Source organism: Filicampus tigris, chromosome 12, assembly GCF_054856515.1.
Source record: "Filicampus tigris isolate MCC_2025a chromosome 12, RoL_Ftig_1.0, whole genome shotgun sequence".
NCBI lineage: Eukaryota > Metazoa > Chordata > Actinopteri > Syngnathiformes > Syngnathidae > Filicampus > Filicampus tigris.
The window spans coordinates 11,150,001-11,173,411 of NC_141228.1; the positions used below are offsets into that span (position 1 = coordinate 11,150,001).

General features: G+C 39.8%; 2 protein-coding genes across 5 annotated transcripts in view; one reads left to right on the plus strand and one right to left on the minus strand.

Annotated features, from left to right (window-relative positions):
* prkacba (protein kinase, cAMP-dependent, catalytic, beta a) overlaps positions 1-23,411 on the plus strand; it is a 271,936-nt gene that overhangs the window by 190,027 nt on the left and 58,498 nt on the right. The window lies entirely within an intron of this gene.
* The window catches only part of ttll7 (tubulin tyrosine ligase-like family, member 7), a 73,052-nt gene that overhangs the window by 9,436 nt on the left and 40,205 nt on the right, over positions 1-23,411 (minus strand). For all 4 annotated transcript variants that reach the window (XR_015089035.1, XM_086047770.1, XM_086047771.1 and 1 more), the window contains exons 11-19: positions 21,676-21,823; positions 20,387-20,460; positions 15,273-15,408; positions 12,649-12,735; positions 9,603-9,828; positions 7,245-7,540; positions 5,394-5,528; positions 3,388-3,468; positions 1,056-1,216 (exon numbers count right to left, since the gene is read on the minus strand). Coding sequence is in view for 3 of the 4 variants with exons in the window: in XM_086047770.1 (XP_085903896.1) it covers positions 1,056-1,216; positions 3,388-3,468; positions 5,394-5,528; positions 7,245-7,540; positions 9,603-9,828; positions 12,649-12,735; positions 15,273-15,408; positions 20,387-20,460; positions 21,676-21,823 (1,344 nt within the window). In the remaining variant the exon portion in view is untranslated. The remainder of the gene's footprint in view (positions 1-1,055; positions 1,217-3,387; positions 3,469-5,393; positions 5,529-7,244; positions 7,541-9,602; positions 9,829-12,648; positions 12,736-15,272; positions 15,409-20,386; positions 20,461-21,675; positions 21,824-23,411) is intronic.

Sequence of the window (23,411 nt, forward strand, 5' to 3'; positions counted from 1 at the left end):
AAGATTAGGCCTTTGAATTCTAAAAACAACGACGCCAAGTGTTTTCACACAGCAATTCCTTTTTCTTTCTTGCCGAAAACAATTACCGGGTACCTCAATCAACTGAATTTACCACAGGTGCACTCCAATTAAGCGGTAGTAACATGATGCACCTGACCTTCATTTTGAGCTTCATAGCAAAGGCTGTGAATGCTTTTGTACCTGTGATTTCTTGGGTTTTCATTTTTAATACATTTGCAAAAAAAAAAAAAAAAATCACATTGTCATTATGGGGTATTGTGTGTAGGATTTTAAAAAGGAAAATAGGAATGTATTCCATTGTGGAATTAGGCTCCAATATAAAATGTGGAAAAAGTGAAACTAATCTTGACGCTTGTGATGATGCTGCCGGTTGGCCCAGTACAACCTTGGTTTATGTGTAATTTGGTACCAATAATCAGAGTGAATCAGAGACGCCTAGTGGTGCTGGAACATTTTATACAGCACCACCATTGCAGTCTTTACTAGTCCATTGTTAGTTGTAAAAATACAAAAATAACAGATCATCTTGCTGTTAGTTCCTGCTATCATTTTCTGTGTAAACCAAAGAGAATCACGAGTCATTCCATCCATTGTCGATAACCGCTTATCCTCGATCGCACGATAGACCGGTCGTGAGTTAATCACAGGGCACAAACTGTCATATCGTAAATCAACTATTCCCATTGAAATGGCAAGTCTGTACCAGCCCCCCCAAAAGACACCAAACATTTTTTGTAACATTTTTAATATTATATATAGTAATATAACATAAATATAATATTTAAGAATATGGCTAATAACAGATTGAAGGAAGGATTATTATTTTAACTGTTCACTTTATGCCTCTGCACAGAGCACGCTCAGGAAGGGCAGAACAGAGATCACGGTTGTAAAAAAAACTTGTCGGTTAAAATTTTTGCTCGCAACACAGATCTAAGACTCAACATAGTGGCAGCTCATAATTCGAAATACACATAAGTTGAAGAACCTGTAGGTCAAGGTACCACTATACTGTACTGGCACCGCAAACATACCCGGTATTGGAGAAGCAGTTCCAGAGCCCTTGGCCATGACTCCAGAGTAGTCGGTTGAAGACACGGTTAAAGAGACGGTACAAGTGAAGGCTTTCCAAATCCGGCTCTTTCCAGATCCGCTGTAGTGCTGAGCGCACATTGGTCCTCACAATGTCCAAAACCTGTGAGGGGAGAAAAAGTTAAGAGGAAAGAAAGATATTTCCATTTTGTCCCCAGCACCATAGTGACTACGTTTACATGCAGTCAATATTTGGGTTAAAATCAAAATTCTGATTTCTGAAACATTCTGAATATCCCGTTTACACGATTGAGCGGACAGAATTGCTCCGGCATTTGAATAAGCCACTGTGTACGGCGACACATGGCGCCATAACTCAAATGGACGTCATTTCCACTTGTTACTTTCAACCGTCAATAAAACACTTAGGCCTGGAATGAACAAGCTCTCAGTCTTTTTCTCGGGGTCTACTTATTTGTGCAACATGTTCTTTAATACAATTAATGCATTATATATATATATATATATATATATATATATATATATATATATATATATATATATATATATATATATATATATATATACATATACATATATATATGTCTGTAGTAGAGAAAAAGGACTGCGTGGTGGAGCCAGTGGTGAACACTGGCTAGAACTAGAACTAATTGCTCTAACCAAGTCAATCCTTGACAGAATGTGTCAAAATGTGAGGGCACTCTGGCCAGCCTTCCATCTTCCCTTCAACCGACACCTTTTCTCTCCCTTTCACTTTCTTCCTGTTTTTTTTCCCACTCCTATCGCATAGCTGTGCTGTGGCTTTTTGGACTTTTGATTCCTTGCTCCTCATTACTGACGTGCCTGTCAAATTCTACGCGCGCGCATGTGTGTTTGCGACACGATGAGACAAGATTTGCCTTCAGCAACACGACGCGAGCCAGACATGCATACATGCCGTCAGACAAACTGATAGATGAGTACGCACACACACAGACATGTTTTGGTATGGTAATCAGATGGCAGAGCGGTGGGCGCTTCATTCCTGACCTCTGCCTGCTTCTCATTAGGCTGCTCCACTCCAAATCAAACATCAGCGTCACCACAAAGCCGAGCACAGTGGGGTAGAAGGCGGTGGCTGAGAGATGGCATCATTAGGGGCATGCTTACTGAGTGTCGTTTCAAAAGTTGCCCCCTCTTCTAGTTTGTTTACATCCTGTTTCCGTCTTGAATCCCTTAATGGCGATGTAATGAGCCTGAGCTTGCCTAAATTTCCATCCCCTCAAATGATTGTAAATGCAACTTCTGTGGTTTGATTATAGAATTTTAAAAATACTATTAAAAGCACATCAGTGTATCTTTTGCGTGTACAATACTTGTGCACCCTTGACATAGTGTAGAAACATACCTCACACTTTTTTTTTTACTTTTGGTTACCTGAAGTCCAATAACTATCCCTTGGCTTTAAATTATTTTAATAAATGGTAGCTTGGACGCTAATGACATCTAGACTCCAACAAAAATGCTATACTTCTAACAGTTTAAAACAGGGGTGTCAAACTTATTTTTGTTGCGGGCCACATCATAGTTATGGTGTCCCTTGGATGGCCGTTAGGATTGTTGATCGCTTTATATTATCACACATCCACAAAAATTGATGAATAGCTAATTTTGAAATCAGAAGCCAGTAAATAGTTTGTTCAACTCTTTACAATTTATTTTATTTTACTTTTTAATTTATTTTATTTTCAATTAGATTTATTTGAATGCATTTTTTCAATTGATTTTCTTTTTTCAATTTATTTTAAAGGCGTGATTGATAACAAATGTTTATCTCACATGTGATGTTTAATGTGAAGACAATTTGAAAGAAACATGTCGAGTCAACGCCCATGATTTGCCTTTGCGGGCCACGTAAAATGATGTCGCGGGCCGGATCTGGCCCCCCGGGCCTTGACTTTGACACCTGTGTTTTAAAAGATTTTGTGAGGCTTAGCATCGATGTAGGCAGCCTTCTTGTGCGGACTTTACCATTTCTCCCCATGCTTACGTTAGCTATTTTAGGTTAATGGAAAACTCCTGCCCATAGATGTGAATGTGCATGTGAATGGTTGTTTATCGATATGTGCCCTGCTATTGGCTGGTGACCGGTCCAAGGCATAGCCTGCTTTTCGCCCAAAGGCAGCTGGAATAGAGTCCAGCTCACCCAGGACCCAAATGAGTACAAGCACTGTAGAAAATGGATGGATGGAACTGCTGTCTGTAAGCTTGCGTTAGCAAATGTTTCGACACTATCTGAAGTCAACATTCAGTAATCATTCTTTATTCGCCTACCTTCCGTTGTTTTGTGGAGTCCAACTTTACAAGCCAGTAGGAGGCTACTTTTGGTTTATGGTATTTCCAGTTGTCAAGGATCTGTGGACAAAAGTTTGAAGTTGAAATGACAAAAGATGTCGTTATTAGTAATGTTTGAAGATCAGTATAATATGTGCACACCTCTTAATTTAATTAACACCTTAACATCCTAATTTTACAAAGAGAGCATGATGATGCCATGAAATTGCAAATAAAACTGTAACTTCAAGAAAAGGCCATGTCGCAGTTGAGCAAACTATATGCCTTTTTCCATATATTTGCTTATTAATTAACTGAAGCTCATGTTGAGTGAAATCGTGTATTCAGTAATGGCAAACTGAAATACATTTCTTGTTTAAATGGAGATGCTCTTTTGCAGGTTTTCATAGAAACAGGACTAAGTTAACAGAGTATGTTTGCTTGCTCTGTGTTGCCTCTCACTGAGAACTGTTTGAGCCTTGTCTAGTGAGCTGCATGCTCATTTATCACAGTTATTATAATATGTACACAAATTACCCTCAATTAAAACACAAAAAAATTGCACGTGATGCAGTGCACCTTTCAGTGGTTGCAACTGCAACAGAAAGCTCATTTTGACTGCGTGATAAAGGAGGCCATTAGTCCAACATGCCAACCCATTAGTGCAATATGCTTCTCACTTGAAACAGTGGCAGACATCAAATGACAAAGATTGATTTAATGTTAACTGAAGATGTGTTCTGTCCTGAGGGGGAACACTGAGCCTTATCGCCATGAGTGCTCCTCTTTTTTTCTCTGTTTCTCTCATTAGGGTTTGTTAACATTACAGGTGTGGTGCTAATTGTCTGACAATTCCCATTTCACACAGCCCCAAACACACACGCACACACACGCATTCTTTCTTTCATTGTGAGGACTTTGTATGGGCGTACACTACCGTGTGGTTAAGGCCTATGCGAGAGCTGTTTTATAATGTGGAAAAATACAAAATGTCTCATTTAGGCCGCTTTTGAGTTTTTGTGTTATGCTGGGTAAGAGGCGAAACCATAACCTATTCCGTTTCATTCACATTCAATGACTCTTGGTGTATTAGCTCGCTCTCATAACTACTCCAGGCCTGCCAAGCACCGCTCCCAATGCTTTAGTTTGGGAAACAAAGTGACTCTACAGTTTGACCCTCGTGAGCAAGACAGCTACAATTAAGATCGGGTAAATGTTTTATTAGCTCCTTTTACAATTTGACCAGTTGACCACATTGTTTTGCTGCTGCTTTGCTAGTCAGGGTTAAAGAGAGTCGTGCATCCGTCTGTGTTTTGAGCACCATGGGGACTTTGGTGCTGAGCGGACAGCTGGTTCTGAGGACAGCCATGGCTTTTAAAAGGGTCCGAAAATTAGACAGATGGGTGCTTTCATCGGACTCCCAGCGCATATTCAATGGACTGTGGTGCTGTTGCTTCTCATGGAAATTCAAGGTGAAACTCTGTCTTGAATATGTGACAAAAAGAGTGTGCTCAGGCACGATTGTGTCGAGACTCAATGCTTCTATGCTTTTATGTCTTACGACCTCCAATATAGGAATAAAAATATGATTTTCAAGAAAAATGTAAGCATGAGCAAAAAAGGTTAAGAAAGTGAATTGTCACAGCAGCGTGTTTCAGAAATTACAATGGCTTAACCGTGAAATGTTGCTAAAAATCTTTTTTTCCATAATACAGTAAAGTAAAAATACAGAAATAGCCTTGTCGCAAATTTAATAATATAATTTAAATCGTAATTTAAACAGTAAATATATCGGCATTTTTGACAATACTCTTAAAAATAAATGACTCTGTAACTTCTATTAACAACTGGGCTGAACTTAGTTCCACGCTGACATTCAAAAACCTTCAGTCAAGATGTATCACTTGAACTTCAAGATTATTATAATCTTGTGCATATTCCCTTCTAACATGAGTAATTGTTACAGTGGCACTCGTGAAGATCAAAAGTAGATGTTGTCCACTCACCTCATCCAGTACAGCCTCGGCCTCCTCTTCCGATTTTCCAGGAAATCGGATCCTCATGGCAGTAAGCGCAGTCAATGTCTGACGTACAAGCTCTGCCTCTTGTTCTTTATTCCTTAGGTTAATTAGTGGATCACCCTAAACAAGTCCAACAAGAAAATATTTACCTATATGATGACATAATAGCAGTTTATATGATACTTAAAGAGGAAGTCAACCCAAACTTTTTTTTCTAGAATATGTTCTATACAGGCCCACAGCTCACCTGTTTTCTGAAGCTGAGCCATGATTGGTCATTATCTGAGCTAGGGCTGTTCGATTTTGCCTAACAAACACATCTCGATTATTTTCTCTCAAACCCGATTTTACGATTACAATTACGATTTCTTTGTAAAATTAAAAATAATGAAAAATGAAGTATTTTAAATGTCTTTTATTTAAACTTAATTTTTCTTTCTTTGAACTCAAAATGCCAGTCAATTTAACTTAATAAACACAGAACATTCCATTGGGATTAACAGCATTTTACTTACACAATAGATTTCAGATCTGTTCTTAATTAAACCAATAATGACAGAAGAAAGTGCATATACCATCTGAAACGAAATCATCAACATGAGAGAAGGTAGACATAGTCAAGTCTGTAAACCAAACAGTCTGTCAGCAAGTCATGTTGCCAACCAGCTAGTGACTAGCCTTTCACCTTTCTCCCTGGTTTTACATAACCATAAATCAATGATTAGTGCAAAACTGTCACTCAATAATACAATGCACTGTCAATCAAGCTCAAGTACGGATGCATAGTCCGGCTGGACCAGAGGTCCGCTGTAGAGGAGGAAAAAAAGGACGCCTTTCAGACGTTGAGTAATTTGCTCACGGGTTGTATTGTACATGCGGGGCACACACTACACTACAGATCTATTTGCCCGATTTATTAACTAAACGCTCACTTCCCTGAGCAAATAGCAGAATCGCCGGTAGCCATGGATGTTGTTTTTGCACTGCACGCTCGTGGGAAGAAGCGGAAATGCAGAGGTAACTACGGTGGCTTAGATGCACCAAAAATTTAAAAAAATCGAACATGCCGATTTGAACGTTTTTAACATTGTTTTATCCAGAAAATTCTGTTACGGTTCAAAATCTCTTAATCTGAGCCCTGAGCAACTGTGATGTCATTTTCAGTCGACAGAAGTGACAAAATGGCCACCCCCAGAGATGGCTAAAAATGGGTGGTTTAACTCTTATTCCACAACAAAATATTAATCAGAATGCCGTAGTGAACCTGAATTAATATTCTTAAAAAACATATGTTTGGGTTGACTTCCCTTTAATTATCTTTGCCATGAGTTCGACTGTATACAATCTTTTCTTGCTCTCAGTCGAGCCACCCACTGTTGATTTATTGGCAATAATGCATTTATATAGTTACTTTGATTAAGATGAGTACCAATGGTGGGAAATTAATCCAACAATTAGAACTTTAAGTCCCTTTTTTACTGAACAGTGTTGTATAACTTTCAAAAGTGTAAACGTTCCATGTTGTATGTCAAGATGCATGCAAACAACGATGAGTCGTCTTAGTATCTGAATTTTGCACTCAATTTGATTCCCAAAGTTAAAAGAGAAAAACAAATTAGTCCCACTTGATTTCAATGCACCCAAACATTACCAGGACTCTTGTTTAGCAGGTATGAGAGCCGAGGAGGCAGGCGTTAAACGACAGATGGCAAGATAATAGACAATCATTGTCACGGAGGACAGTTGGAAGGAGACAAAAGGACAAAATAGTTGTAAAGAAGAAAAAAATCATGTGCGTGTGTTGTTGTGCATGCGTGTGTATACTTGCGAGCTTACAATGTTGGTGTGGATGGTGCCCAGGCTGTTGCTGTGAGGCACACGGTGGGCAGAGCCACTGCGGCTTAGCGAATGAGAGCGTAGCGTCGCAGAGCTCGGCCGGACGAGAGTGGTGATGACAGGCACGTTAGCGGAGGGCCTGGTGGACAGCGCTCGCAGTTCATTGGGTGACGAGAAAGAAGCGATGGACCGAGGGCAGGAGATGGAGCGCCTGATTGGGCCGGAGTGAGTCGGGGAAACGGAAGGGGCCGGACAGGTTTTGATAGGCTTGACCATTGGTTTCCAATGCATCCGACCTATGTAGGAAGAGAGCAGAAGGAAAGACGACTTGTAAGGAGACTTGTGGAATAAATCTGTCTGGATCAGGGGTGTAAAATGCATTGTAGTTCAGGGGCCATATACACCCTAATTTGAAGTCAGGTTGGCCGGACCAGTAAAATCATAGCATAATTCATTAAAAAAAATGTCATATGGCTACTAAAACAACCCTGTTCAACCACAATGTATTTTACGTATTATGTCTAACTGGGCGTTAAAAGGATGACAAGAAGGCGGTCGATCAACTGTCGCTTTTAATGCGCACTGTCAACCGTAACCATGTCAAAAATAACAGTCAATGTCAGTCACATCAACGTTCTGCTCACCCCCAACACACAGGTTCCCCTTCCTTACCTCGCACCCTTTCCCGTGGCTTTCTCATCCAATCACAAGTCAGGACTCAGCCTATACATATTCGCAGCCTCATAGACAGTCGAGTGACACTGCCAACAGTCGACAGCTACTACTACCAAACATGATACCAGCTATTGGAGTGCCTTCTGGGACTTGTAGTTACAGTAGTAACGGTCTATTACTAATTGGCTGGTTTAAACATAAACATATCGTCGCTGTCCTGTGAAAAACACGTGTCAAAGTTTTTATTATTATTATTATTTTTTTTAATTTTCACGTTAATGTTAAAAAAAATTGAAACAAAATGGACAACTGTTTTTCACAGGACAGTGATGATATTCTGCCTTGACAAGCACTCACTGTTTAAGTGACGGTAAAATGAAATTTTGGAATGGGCATCTCTCACACACACGCGCACGACGAAACATACGTCAAAGCATACGCTGACTCTCTCCATCACCCTTGAAACTCCTCCAGCTGCTCTTGTAACCAGCATGCTTGTCTTTGCTATATATTTACTGCATCACATGTTCATGAGTGTGTGGCTGCTGAAAAATCCCTGCTTTCGATGCCAAATGAGAGCATTATGGGGCTTAGACATCCAGCCCTTTGATGGCTTGGTGTGGAGTGGGTCTTGGCAGGGTTGCTGTCTTGCTCTGTACACACTCATTCACAGTCCAAATGTTTCATGGCTTTGTCTTCTATTACATTACAAACACAAAAAGCTCATTTAAAGAGGAAGTCAACCCAAGAATATGTTTTTCAAGAATATGTTCTATGCAAGCCCACTAGTTGAAACAAGGCATTCTGATAAATATTGCGTTTGTGGAATAAAAATTAATCCACCCGTTTTTAGCAATCTCAGGGGGTGGCCATTTTGTCACTTCTGTCGACTGAAAATGACATCACAACTGCTTAGGGCTCAGGTAACGACCAATCATGGCTCAGCTTCAGAAAACAGGTGAGCTGTGATCGGTCGTTACCTGAGCACTGTGCAGTTGTGATGTCATTTTCAGTCGACAGAAGTGACAAAATGGCCACCCCCTGAGATGGCTAAAAACGGGTGGATTTTGCTGCTTAACTCAGATTCCACTAACACAATATTAATCAGAATGCAGTATTTTTAGCTAGTGGACCTTCTGGGAACATATTCTTGAAAAAAATGTGTTTGGGTTGATTTCCCCCTTTAAATGGGTGTTAAGTCTACACGGATTTCCCTATTTGGGCCCTATCCTCTGTGAATAGCAGGGGTCTAGTGTATAGACCAGGGGTGCTCAGCTCAACAGCGAGCTCTGAGAAGCTTGATAACGATCCTGATCATTTGAATCAGGTGTGTTGGAGGAGGTACACATCTGAAACATGCTGCACAGGGACCCTCGAGAACCGTAGTTGGACACCCCTATATCAATCGACAAACGCTAACAATTACACGAATGTGTATTCAATTCAATGTTTTTTGGACAGTGGGGTCAAACCACGTTACCAAAAAAGAGAGACAGTACAGTTGTATTTTGCCTCAATCGTGAAGCTATATAAAATGGCCAGATTACATAAACAATATGGAGTACAGTTCTGCAGCACTGCAAATTCCTGCCACAATAAGTGTATTAGATACATGTTGTGTGGGGTATACATTATGTGTCACACGTATTGTAGATAAGCCATAAAAATAACCCACAACTTTACCTGAGCGTTCAGCCAAGTTCTTCTCCTTGCTCCCAAGGTCATAAGAGACTTTCTTCTCCCTCTTTTCTCCACTTCTACTTCCCCCTTCTGCTTTTCTCCTCTCTTCCTCCTCATCGTCTGAGGATGAGCAAGAGTTTTCAGCGCTGCTGCCACTGGTGAAGTCAGCCAGATAGTCCGGCCGTTGACGTCGTGATGTCTGGCTGCACTCTGGCATAGTGGTCAAGGGCTGGCAAGGATGAACACATTTAAAGTCAAGCGATGTCATAAACAATACATTATCTATAAATATGTATATGTAATACAGTTTAAAAACAATGCAACTATTAACATTTGACACCCCAGAGGTTGTAAAATATGGGACTTTAACAACATTTTCAACATTGCTGAAAAAATCTAGAGTTTGAATCACGGTCACGCATGACGGAAAGCAACCTCAACAAATCTCATAACTTTTGACTGACTTCAGCTCAGTAAGTATCTAAAGATGAGTCGTCTAATGTGAGTTTTTTTCTTTAACGTTTTTATGTTTTTGCAGCACAAAACAGTACCGGTGTTTTCCAAGATGAAAAATGAAGACCGGAGAAGTGGAAATTTGAACTAATTGCAAAGTGTTTATGCATTAATCATAACCCTGTCCTGGCTGCTCAATTAAATATGGCTAAGTCGACATTAATTAGAAAATAAGAAGTACAGAACAGAAAGTCAATGTGAAGATCAAGTAATAATCTCTCTTTTCAAGTTCATTATTATGTTAATCAGAAATGATCAGCTATGGATTCCTGTTGTAGAAACAACTTTTTTTTCATTGTTACATTTTACTTTTCAAAGCAGTTGGCTTACTTTTACACTTTTACGGCAGTGACAAATGTTATCCTTTTTTCCTTTGAGAAAAAGGTGGATCAGGGGAATGAAGTGTGTTTGACCAAAGAGTTTCCCCAGTACTTGAGTATAGATAAATATTCATATTGACACATGATAAAAACAGCAAAGTTTAAACCACCCAAATTTGGGGGTGAAAAAAAATAAATTCACTCACTAACACACAGATTTGAAGGAGAATGTATAGCCCACCCCACACACTTAAACGTGCTGGAAGCCTTCAACGTCTCGTTACCATGTCACTTGGACCTTCTATTGACTCAATATGCAGTCGTAAAAAAAACTACACACACCTTTTCAAAGCCAGTGATTCCCACACCTGATATCACAAGTTAAGCGACACTATTTCGGCACAAACCAAAGAAAAAATAAAGCAACGTTGATAAAATCATGTGTCTATCCACCATCCTGTAAGCCTTACTGTGTAAGGTAGCAAGTTGATTAATAAAGCATGTATACATCTGCCATGCCAACCAAACTAATGGGCAGGAAGTGCTTGGGAGGGCTTACACCGTGGCCGCAAGCTAGTTGTGTGGGTGATTGATGGAGGAGGACGGGGACGGTAAGAGATTAAGCTCATGAGGAGACAATAAAGAAGAAGATAAGAGCATCAGGTTAATAGAGAGACAAATTAGGAGGAGGGCCCACCAAGGGTTGAATTAAGAGCGAATGGACTCCGTTTTACAAACCTGAAGCTATCTAATATATAACCGTCTGCATTGAAAAAGTAACATTTATTTCCGGTAATGCGTACAAAAAGGTCTAACCTTAGACAGCCAGGCTTAGCAAAGCTTCACCATGATATGACTGTGATTTGTCAACAGTTGTTTGGACCAAATCCATTTTTTGCTGAAATTCAGGAGGCCCTTTGTTTAATTTTGGTTTTAATTTCCATGAGTCAAAAGCAAGAAGCAGCCCACAAAGAGAATAGCATAGGGGCTACAATGCTAGCATGACACCAACAGTTGTTTCAATGCTAGCATGACAGCAACAGTTGTATCAGAATTGGACATTTCATCATTAACGGAAGCGCAAACAATAGCAGTTACCCAATGGAAAAAATGTTTTCGCTCTTTTACGGTCTGGTTTAAGCAAGACACTGGCACGTGCTTCTTAACCCGATTGTCTTTGAATGAATGTGACAGATGCAATACGCTTCCACACCGACTTTCTATTTCCATTTCAATTTACGAATGGCATCTATCAATTATTTTCAGATGGATTTGTGAATGCCTCAAATGTGGACTAAGCTATGAAAAAGACCATATGGCTTCTCGCGTTGAAGTAACACTAGAGAAAAAGAGCTCAGTAAAACTAAGAGAAAAATGAGACATATCCAAATGATGGAGTGGTTGTCGAGTTACATCCAAACAGGAAGAAGTCTTAGACAAGCAACTGAAAAAAAAAATGTAACTTCATATCCTCTCTGTCTTGTGTCCCTTCCTTCTCAAAAATCCTGTCTCCAATCATATTTCTCACTCTCTTTTCTAGTTTTCGGTTCACCATTTTCACCAGATGGTGTGTGAGCACGACAGCCCACCGAGTAAATTTACCCGTCACAGCTCTTTCTTTCCCCGGCTCTGAATGTCTCTCTCCGCACATTCAGCACCATCGAAGGTGACGCCATTCAAATGAACTTGGACAACAGTGATTGTGTCTAAACAAGTCCTTATTCTAGCTAATGCATCACTGAACTGCCCTGTCGAGTGAGTGTTCCAGCCAATTTAGCCCTCAAGTGAGGAATGGATGTAGATGTGCGGGAAGGGAAACGGGATCGGGTGGGGGGGTATGTGGAAGGGAGGCGAGCGAAGCAAGGTGATGGAGGGAGTAATGTGCTGTCGAGGGAAATCTTGGGGGCGTGGAGGGGCATGTGACAGCGAAAGAGGGCGATAGAAAGATAGTGTGGCGAGAAAAGGAGGCGGTCTGACAGCTGTCCCCTTGAGGCACACGGGTCCTTTCTTTGGGCCTCTCCGATTCTTTCCTCTTGAGCCTAACACAGGACTTGGAATCACATCGGCTGGGGGCATTAGATCCGTGCACCTGCCTTCCCACCACCCTCCTCAACTCCCCATCGTTGTACTTTTACGAGGGGTCCCTGGAGGCAAGTGGCCTCTATTCTCCCTCGTCTTTCCTAGTTTGTATGTTTCGTTCTCTCGCTATAAAGCACCTTAGGGCCACGCTGCCTTGAGGATTTGCCCATCAGCCTCTCGTCATCCAGTTCGCATTGCTCAAGCAGATCCAAGATGTCCTCCTCCTATATGCCAACACATACAAAAAACATCAAGTAGATGATAACGAAAATGAATAATCTGTGTACACAGGAATAAACATTAAATACCAACATTAAAAATACGGGGGAACATCCAAAGTCGCATAAAATCAACATATCCACTGTCTGGTAGAAGAAAGAAAGTCCTAGCTGGACATGTCGTGCTCTCTGGCAACGCTGTTAGAGGCTAAATGTCGCAAAGGTGGTTCACAACCATCATGGATATACTCGGCCTTTTGCCATTTGGCCATTGATTAAATGCAGGCAAAGGTGACCGTGATGTTATTTCACCATTAGAAGAATGAATAGCTCTCATTTGCCACTCAAAAAAAGATGAAAAGAGACTTTACTTCAAATTTAAAATGCACTTTCGTTTTTGTAAAAGGGCCTCTGGTTTTCTGTTCTGTGTAGATTAGTGTGCACGGGAATGTTTTGTGAGGGTTTTATTTTCCTCTAATTATGATGTTTGTTCTCATGGGCATCATTTGGAGCCATATACAATAGATAAACTGTGACTGTTTGGGTAGAGTGTGCACACTTCAAATTCCAATATACAGATTTCAGGTAATTATTGCCAGTGTTTTTCCACAGAGGAACAATAATGGGTGAACAAAATGGTGAAACAAAATGCTGTAAGCAGGTAACGCCGAATATGGAATAATGTTCTACAACATTTGGCAGTTTTTATTGTAAACATAAAACACTGGCCACAACATTGTGTACACCTGCACAATGTAAAATTCATTCAAACAATATTTTTTACATATATGGCCATTTGCAGATCAAAATGGATGCCTTCTGTGTGTGTGTGTGTCCTGTTACAGTCCTTTGCTGTTGCAAGGGTAAAAAGTTCACATACTTGATAGTCCAGCACATTTCTTACACCAGATCAGTGCAGTCAATTCTGTTTGGAGCAAACCTTTTGCTTATTGAGGTTTGTTGAAAGAGCAGTATTTTATCTCTGTTCTTGGCAGCTTCTACCGTGACATTCTCTGCCTCCACAACCTGGCCTCCACAATGACACAGGACATTAATTTCTCCATTTATTTCCACTATAATAGAACTTGGATTTCTGCTTGTGGTTGTATGCCAGCCAGTCAAGTTGCGGCTTGCACAGTACATAACATATCTCATGTCAAGACTTAAAGGGAATTTTAAAAAAATGTCATATAAACGTTCTCTTTCCGGCTTCTGGTGTTGAACAATGGCCGCTAAATTGTTACCTTCTGGAAATAAAGTGTCAGGTTTTTTTTTTTGTTCTAACGTAAAACATAAACTCTAATACAAATTTAAAGAAAAAAATCACTGAAAATCATAGCCAATCATGACTTTGATACTTTCACTCCCACATTTGAATCATTGCATCCTCAAATGTACAGTATACACTACCAGCACTTGATCCAGTCGGAGACGATTTTGATTTATATCAAGATGTTTGGGTTTTGTTGCAACATATTACAAAATAGGATTAGGGCCACATTGATTGGCAGAAAAAGGAAGCATGCTACAATGATAAGAAAAAAAATTGAGAAATTATGAGGATGAAGTCATCAGTCTTTGTCACGAACAAAAAACAAAACTGGCACAATCATCTTAAGGATGTGCTCATAATATTAGACAGGTATATAACAGTGTCATTCTGGACATTTTAATGAAAACGGTTAAGCAGCACAAACAAAAAGAGGTTAGGAAAGCAACAAAAAAAAAATGATCTGCCGAGAAATCATTAAAAGTGATTTGCTGAATGTTTGTGCCAGGATCAGATACAATTTGTCTTATTTCTAACCTGCTAAAATTCCCATCTCACAAGCTGGCCCTTCTTGTGGTACAACCCTGTTGTCACACTGTCACACTATTATCTGACTGCAGCGCCTCATTTGTCCTTCTTGTCTCCATCCTTCACACTTTGAACAAGATCGCATCTCTGTGTGTTGACTAAATGTGTGCATTTCCTCTGCTTGCTCTTGATTGGCATTTGTACAAAAAAAGAATGTGACGGGCAAGAGGTGGATGTTTCAACAAAAGCTGCAATAGTTGCACATGACATCTCTGTCAAGTCTTTTCAGACTACTTTGTGTGGTGTCAGTCCAACTGTCAAAAATCCCCTATTCACCATTCACTCTCATCGTTAACTATTAGTTATCAAGTTTGAAGCCTTTTCAGTTTTCACTAACAGGAACAAAAAGGGTAAAATAAAACAGGAAGAAAAGGAAACATGATATGTGGGAAATGAATTGTATCTCCCTGACTTTAAAAGCTTGCGTAGGTACAGACTTACTGCATGGGGATGGAGTGAATTGAAAAGTGTCAGATAAAAAGAGGCAAAAAAATAATACTTCACAATTTTGGCATTACATACACATTACTTGTTTTCAGCACTCTAATATAATTGCATAGTTGTGTTATTATCCATATTTCCGTGTGCAAGTTGCTGTTTGCATACCCTATGCGTTTCAGTGTTTGTGCACGTGTTTGTGTATGTGCGCGCATTTGACAAGTCAGTCAGCCACCAAGATACGTGCCTTCATTTGTTTCAGAGGATTATTCATTTCCTTCTGAAGCGAGGCAGCTCGCCCAGCGAGGAAGGTCTGAAAGGCGGAAGAGAGCAGGCTTTCATACTTCTCCAACAGCAGCTTGTCGTCTGGGGGGTAAATACGTCTGTTGGCCACAAAGACACATACACAAAGAAAGAGAAGAGCACGGATAGTGAGGGTGGAGTGCAGCAAAAGGGAGAAAGAAGGGTCATCAATGCAAGGAAGAAAGAAAGGTGAAAACCAAAAGAGACCAAGTTTCTGAAATTCTGAGACAGTAAGAGTAGTTCACAAAGGAGAGATGTGGAAAAAGGGGGACAACAAAGGTTGCATACAGGGAGGGAGGACAAGTGGTGACAGGAGAGGCTTGTGAGTGCTTATAAAAGACGATGGGGTGCGACCGTTTGAGTTTTTGCTCATCAGGTGAGACAAATGTAACAAACAAAGAGCCAAAAGTAGTGGGAAACGAATTAATTCATTTCAATAACACGGTGTAAAATAATGAAGAGGCTGAAGAAAAGTGAGTCGCACAAAAAAGCAAACAAGTGGAAACCTTGAGATAAGAAACGGTAAAAACGTCAGTCATTCCCTCAAACCCTCAAGACTAAACCAACAGCGCTCAGTGTTTGTGTTAGGCCTGAGGGGATTAGAGGAAATGTATAAACCACAGCCTGCTTATCCTGAGACTACATCTCAAAAAGTGTCATCTCGAAGTCATCAGTTTAGCCATTGGATCAAAACCGTAACTAATGACTGAGCAAGCATGGTCAGTCTGAACGTGTCAAGTCAAACTTGACTCGGTCACAAATACAAAAACACAGACACTCTGAACACAAAGATTAGAAGCTATGTAATATTAACACAGCAGCAGATGGGCCACTCTCTTGTCTTTCCTTGGCCAAATGTAATCGGAATATAGATTACAAATTCATGTAATTTTCAATTTATTTTCATTTGAGATGCAGGAGCTGCCATGATTTTCAAACAAGAAAATGCTGTGCTATTTAGACTTTGTAACAAGTAAGCCTCTAAATTGGAATGCCCCTAAAGTCGTAGTTTAAAAAAAAAGAGAGACAAATAGCAAAAATATGCCCCAAAAGTAGCAGAAAAACAGCCATTGAACTGACGACTCTCATGAAGTCTCACGAGACCTCTGCAAATCTCGCAAAGCTTCATCTTATCTTGTAATACTCTTTTGAGCCACCACACGATAGAGAGGAAAAATATTCATAAAAGCAAAAATACTACTAATTGTAATGTAGCTCCAGCGCCAGGCTGAAAGTATGTCCGTCCTGACTGCTCAATACAATATGACTCAGTCAACTATTAGTTGTTGACACTAATAAAAGATGTGAATGACAGTAGGAGAACTGCATCTACTCTTAAAAGTGGAAATCAGCCCAAACACATTTTTTTTCAAGAATATGTTGTATGCAGGCCCGCTTGTTGAAACCCGGCATTCTGATTGATATATTGTTTGTGGAATATGAGTTATGCAGCAAAATTCACCCATTTTTAGCCATCTCAGGGGCGGCCACTTTGTCACTTCTGTCGACTGAAGATGACCTGGAAGTTGCTCAGGGCTCTGTTAACGACCAATCACAGCTCACCTAATTTCTGAAGCTGAGTCATGATTGGTCGTTATCTGAGCCCTGAGCATCAGTGATGTCATTTTCAGTCGCCAGGAGACAAAATGGCCGCCCCCAGAGATGGCTAAAAACGGGTGGTTTAACTCTTGATGTGAGGCAAGCCCCCTCTCTGTCCATTTTTAAAACCCGGTTGAAGACACATTTCTATTCTGTGGCTTTTGATCAGACCTGAAATTTTCGTCTCTTACGGTGTCTATTGTATATAGTGTTTTATGTTAATTTATTGATTCCACTTGTGGCCTTTTTCATTGTTTGTATGTAAAGTGCTTTGTAACAGATCTAGCTGTTATGAAATGCGCTATATAGCTAAAAATGTATTGTGTTATTCCACGAACGCAATATTTATCAGAATGCCTTGTTTCAACTAGTGGGCTTGCATAGATCATATTCTTGAAAAAAATATGTTTGGGTTGACTTACACTTTAAGGAAACTGTTTCTTTTTTTAGTCCCATGCCGGTCGTAAGTACACGTAACACTAAACCATCATCGTCTGCCTCACAAAGTCAACTCGGAATTCTATGCAAATTAGCAAAGAGGTCATTAGGTACACACATCCAGTATCTGCCCTGCTTGTACAGTGCAATATGGTCAAGTGAATTATAATAATAGAAGAATAGAATGTGGTGGTGAGCACATCTCTCAACTCATTTCTAAAAGTGTCTGACAGTTTCAAAAGTTTCACATTTAAACTGCATTGCAATATATTTTTATCAAGAAGAAAAAAAATGTTTAAAGAATACCTTATTTTAAGAAAAGTTGAATCCTTCTATATAAGTCAATACACTGCACACTAAAGTGTATACTGTATACATATATAATGTATGTATATGCTTTTATCTCCCATATTATGAAACCATCTTGTTGGCTTCCCATCAAGGCTACATTTTTGCCCTTTCTTTGTAAATACACTTAAAATTGTCTCTTTCTAGAAGTGAACAGGAACGATCATATCTGAGAGAAGTCTGTAGTTGTCATTTCCCAAAGAGCGCCATAAATCACGAGTGAACAGCAAAAGGCCACCACTTGAATAGTGGATGTTAACAGCTCTGTGTTGCACCCGTTTCGCCTGAACTTATGGACTTGTCATTATCACAATGACTCTGCAATACTTTTAATATAAAAGCTGACATTCTCCTCTCCCTCCAAGCTTCCAATTGGACTTGATGATTCATATCCCATTTACATCCATCTCTTCATTTCAGTAAATAGTGTCTTTCAGGTACCCATCTTACAAGATGTTAAATGGACGCTGACACAATCCAGCTGGCTCGTCTTCACTTGATGATGAATTTAGACTTATAACAGCCAAATGTGATGCAGTGTCAAGACTCCAATTTTGTGCCAGGACACCGTCTGACTGCAAAGGAATCTCTCAAAACACATTTTATCCTGTACTGACTGTTGATAAATACAAAGTAACACCCAAAAATCGGGAACTTTTTAACAATCCAGTAAAACCAAGAGTGATGGAAAAAAATATTTCATTCATAGCAATTGAAACGTTAAAACATTCGATTTAAGAAACAATAATGAAATTTTCTTTTCTTTCCTTTTTTTTAAAATTACGTCCTGTAGATGGCATCCTCCTGTTCAAATGCAATCAAAACTTCCCATTTTGGGGGGGAATCACCCTATATCTTAGCTTTCCTTGCAAAAGATAATACAAAAAATAACACCAAAAAATACTGGTATGCTTGACCATTATGCATACATGAAAGGATTATATGAAAAAATAACAAGTTGTTCCTTATTTGCAACAGCTACTGTTTTGGAAAGGCATTCTATAATTTGTTGTGAATTTTTGTCAATTTATCCAGTGCATTGGATAAAGTTATGCCTATGATTCAAATCCTTAACTCGAACCTACACTCTAAAAACAGTTCGGTTAAAAAATAACCCAATTCTGTGTCAAAAATGGACAGATCCACTAGATGGATCAATAAACCCTATCCCTAAACCAACTGTTAGTTTTGGACAAAACAACCTCAAAAATGGTCTGTTTTGTTCGAAACAATGCAAGAAATTTGGTCAAATTGACCCAATTAGTGGATTGGTCCATTTTTGACACAGAATTGGGTTATTTTTTAACCCAACTGGTTTTAGAGTATACACATGCATAGTAGAGTTCGATTTAATAAAGTTATGAGTGAATTCTGACAAAAATCATCATAATTTCAGTTGATATACTTAGGTTTTTAGGGGTATTGTTTCTTTGTACATATATATTTTTATATTTTAGATTTTGCTAATATACAGTATAATATGTACCTTGGCTCAATAGGGTTGGGAAACACTGGAGTCGAGTATTAACAATTGACTTTATGGAGAAGAGAGGGAAAATCAGTGCTGGCACACTATACCAGTGACGGTGTCTTTGCAGCTCTGTGTGAATAGAATATTGTTTTAAAACCGTTGGCGTAGGGGGGAACACAAACAAACAGAAAATGTAGACAGAATATGCGAACAGCCTGATTGCATTTTGAAACCGGAATATAAATAAATATACACACTGACTCAGATGCCTTCTTGCATTGCCAAAAATTACATTATGGCAATAGTATTTACTGAACTTGAAGCTTTCTGTGTGTGTGGGCGTGCATGTGTGTGTTGGGGGGCTGACAGATTTATTTGAGTGTGCAACAGTTGTCTGGCGGTCAAATTTCTGAACATGTACGGAACTGTGCAACTTTGGGCACCACTGCACTATAGACTGTTCTTTTGTCAACATAAAGTACCCTTATTGTGTAGTCTGACTGGCTGTGGGTGCCGTGCGTGTGTGCATATTAGGGCAACATTTCATTGCTTGATATTCAAAGGAGCCACGTAATCCCAGTATACAGTCAAATTGAATTGCGTTTCAAACGATAAGACATTTGGAAGTTGAAGTTTTCGAGGCCGGCAAACATCGTCATCAGGAAACAAACTCAGGCTTTCATTTAGCTCAAGTGAAAATATTGCTAACTGAACAGCCAGTGTGAAAGAAAGACAGAAGCAAAAAGGCTTTCAAGCTCCTTCGATGTACATCAGAACTTGTTGAGTCACAGTGAGAGGTGGATCTGATCTATCTTTGAGGTAACTCTATAGAGCTGTCTTCCAAGGTCTCATCGAGTTAGCGGAGAGTACAGTATAATACACGTGCGGGGGAGAAAGGATGAATTGCAGTAAGAAGGTAAAGCACACATACGGAGTCCTATTTCGCGCTGCAAAGGAAAGACACTGTACTTGTCGTTAATGTAGTCCTTTCTTTTTCTACTTGTTGACTTGTACAAATGCAGTATGATTCTTGTGTCAATATGCCCACAACCATTTCTTTTTGGTCGCTCTGGCGCAGAATGAGTTCTACTTGGAGATATCGAAGAAATCAGATGTTCCCCATAATTGCAAGTGGAGCAGACATCAGTATTATGGCTGGTGCTCCTGGAGGAAAAGTTCTTGACAGTTTGCCGCTTCCTTACCTGTAGTTGCCCAGATGTTGTTTTTCATGCGCCTCCCTGCAGATCTGCTTGCGGACCTGCGCCAGTCGTTCTTTCTAGGAGAGGAGAAATCCAAAAAGAGACATTCATTCAGATGAAATTCTGCCTTAAACCAAAGTCACTTATAAATGTCTACGTGTCACTGATGCCGTTTAATATAGGTATTAATATGAAGGGAGGGAAGGTATGCGCCAGTAATAGTAAGAACTAAGTGACATGTACATTCAATAGACCGACACCTGAATGTGCACTTCAAACACCATGTCCCTTTTTTCAATTATAGGACACTCTTTCGTACTACACACTGATTACTGCTATGGCTCATTCAAATGCAAATCAAAGAGGGTGCGAGGCATGAAGTAATAGTAGCTACAGATGAGGAAAACTCCCTGATTGAAATATAATTAAATGTTGTACACTTGTCTGTGGGAAAATTAGGCTTTCAGTGTCTACAAAAAATTGATTTTTTTTTGGGAGGGGGGGGAAACTTATGGGTATAACGACCGGTTGTGCATTACAGTGTGTTTAATTAACGTCCCTGAGGAAACTTTTAAATACATGCTGACGAGCGTCTGTGAATGAACAATCTACAATTATATTTGTGCATTGTGAACACTTCTGAATAGCTTTTTAAACTTGCTTGACCACAGCTGCTCAGCAGATGTTCCACATTAGTATGTGTCCAATAGAGTGGAGAAAACCATATGAAGTGTGTCGAAAAAAATTCCATATTTCAAATCCAAACTGAGAACTATGAGTTTTCCCCTTCATTGTGGGCCATACTATCAACCAGTACAAATACAAAAAGATCCTGTGGCATCAGTTTTGTTCAGTGCGTGAGAAGGGGCAAAAGCTGCTTCACCGTGAAAAAACACCGGCTCACAATACACTGAGCATCCGACAGTTCCTGGCCAATAAGAACATCGCTGAGCTGGACCAACCTCCCCGACCACCCAACCTGGTGCCGTTTTTCAAGGGAGTCATCATGGGGATCCGTTTTGAAGACACGGGCGACATCAAGATGGCCGTGATTACGGAGCAGTGAAAAATCCCACAAGACTCCTTTCATGAGTCCACGAAGACCTGGCAGAGAAGGCTGGGAAAATGCCTTAGACTATTACTTTGATGGGGAAAACTTGTCATTTGGATTTGAAGCACATTTTTTGTGATACCAGTCCTGTAACTTATCGGAAACACGTTGTAAACCTACTTGGTAAATAAAAAGCCTTAAACTAAATTTAAATGAAATGTTTTCTTTTTTTGTAACTCACAAGCTCTTCCCGCCTTCGCTCCAGGGTGTGACGCTGTCGCTCCCAGTCTGACGAGGCAGCCGAGAGTTTCTTTACAGAACCATGCCCATAAAGTCGCCTCTGGGCCTCGGCTTTTTGCTGTGCCAGGTTGCGTTTCTTATCACTGGCTCTACATCAACACAAACAAATACAAACTCAATGCAATGTAGTGTTTGACTTAAAACAAAAGGCACTGATACCGACACCACCAGTGCAGACAATCCACTGACGAAGTACCGTATTTTTCCCAAAACACATTGAAACAATCTGTTCAAGGCCAAATGCTAACCTCAATTTTTTTTTGTATTGTACTAAATTTTTACTTTAGGAAATAATGGTACGGTTATTGAAATAATCCATTCTAAACTACATTTTTACATTATTAACTCTCATAAAAGTGTCCTTTAAGTTACATTAAGAGCAGTCTCCCTAATGGTGATAAGTGTAAAAAGACGTTAACAACTTAAAAACATAAAATCAATAAACCATGTACCTTAACATGGGCAACAAGTCAGAATGCTTTTGAGGATGCTGGACAAAAGCACTCAGACACCACAGTAATCTGACTGCTTTTGATATGAGTCTATTTAATTCGCTCAAATAATGACTCTTGTTACTCTTCACTTCTCACATCATGGTCTGAAAGTGGGCGTCAACCCAAGCATATTTTTTTCAAGAATATGTTCTATGCAGGCCCACTAGTTGAAAGAAGGCATTCTGATAAATATTGCGTTTGTGGAATAAGAGTTAATCCACCCATTTTTAGACATCTCTGGGGGCGGCCATTTTGTCACTTCTGTCGACAGAAAATGACATCACAACTACTCAGGGCTCAGGTAACCAATTACAGCTCACCTGTTTTCTGAAGCTGAGCCGTGATTGGTCGTTACCTGAGCCCTGAGCGTCTGTGAAGTAACAAAATGGACGCCCCCTGAGACGGATAGAAACAGGTGGATTTTGCTATATTTATCAGAATATTTATCGGAGTGCCTTGTTTCAACTAGTGGGCCAGCATACAACATATTCTTGAAAAAAATATGTTTGGGTTGACTTCCACTTTAATGCACCATAAAGCAAGACAAAACACATGCAAAATAGCACATACAGAGTAAATCATTTGCTCTACGCTCTTGTGCGGTGTGTTCGGGAGTCGATTTATGATATTTTGCATGACGTCACACATGACAGCATCATTAAAAACTTAAAGGATAGGCCCAAAATAATTTCTAAACAAATATCTTTTGTTATTTTTTTGTGTGTTTTTTTTTTCTTTTACTAGACAGCTTTGTTATAAGAACCCTAATCAGCAGAATGGTGCTTTTTCAAGTTGCCCACTAAGGAGTGCATTGTAACATTAGCACTTACAAACTTTGTTTTCTCATAATACAGAAGACACAGATGCTATAAACAAAAAATAACACCGTGCCAAACATCGAACACTGCAATCAAATATGACACTGAGACACAAATAAAATCACTAACAGAAGATGAACATGACCAGACATCTAATTCAAGTAGGCCGTAGCTTGTCTGGAGAAAGGGCAATATATTTTAGTCAAGCGCTGGCCCTTTAAATTGGATATTGAGTGCCGTTAGGGTGGGGACAAGGTTTATCAATGTCCATGCCCGACCGAGTCTGAATTGATCCCACATTAATACAGTTGGTGTTGCGAGCGGACTCGCCGACCACAAGCCCTCCCTCTGGGAGAAGTGAAGCT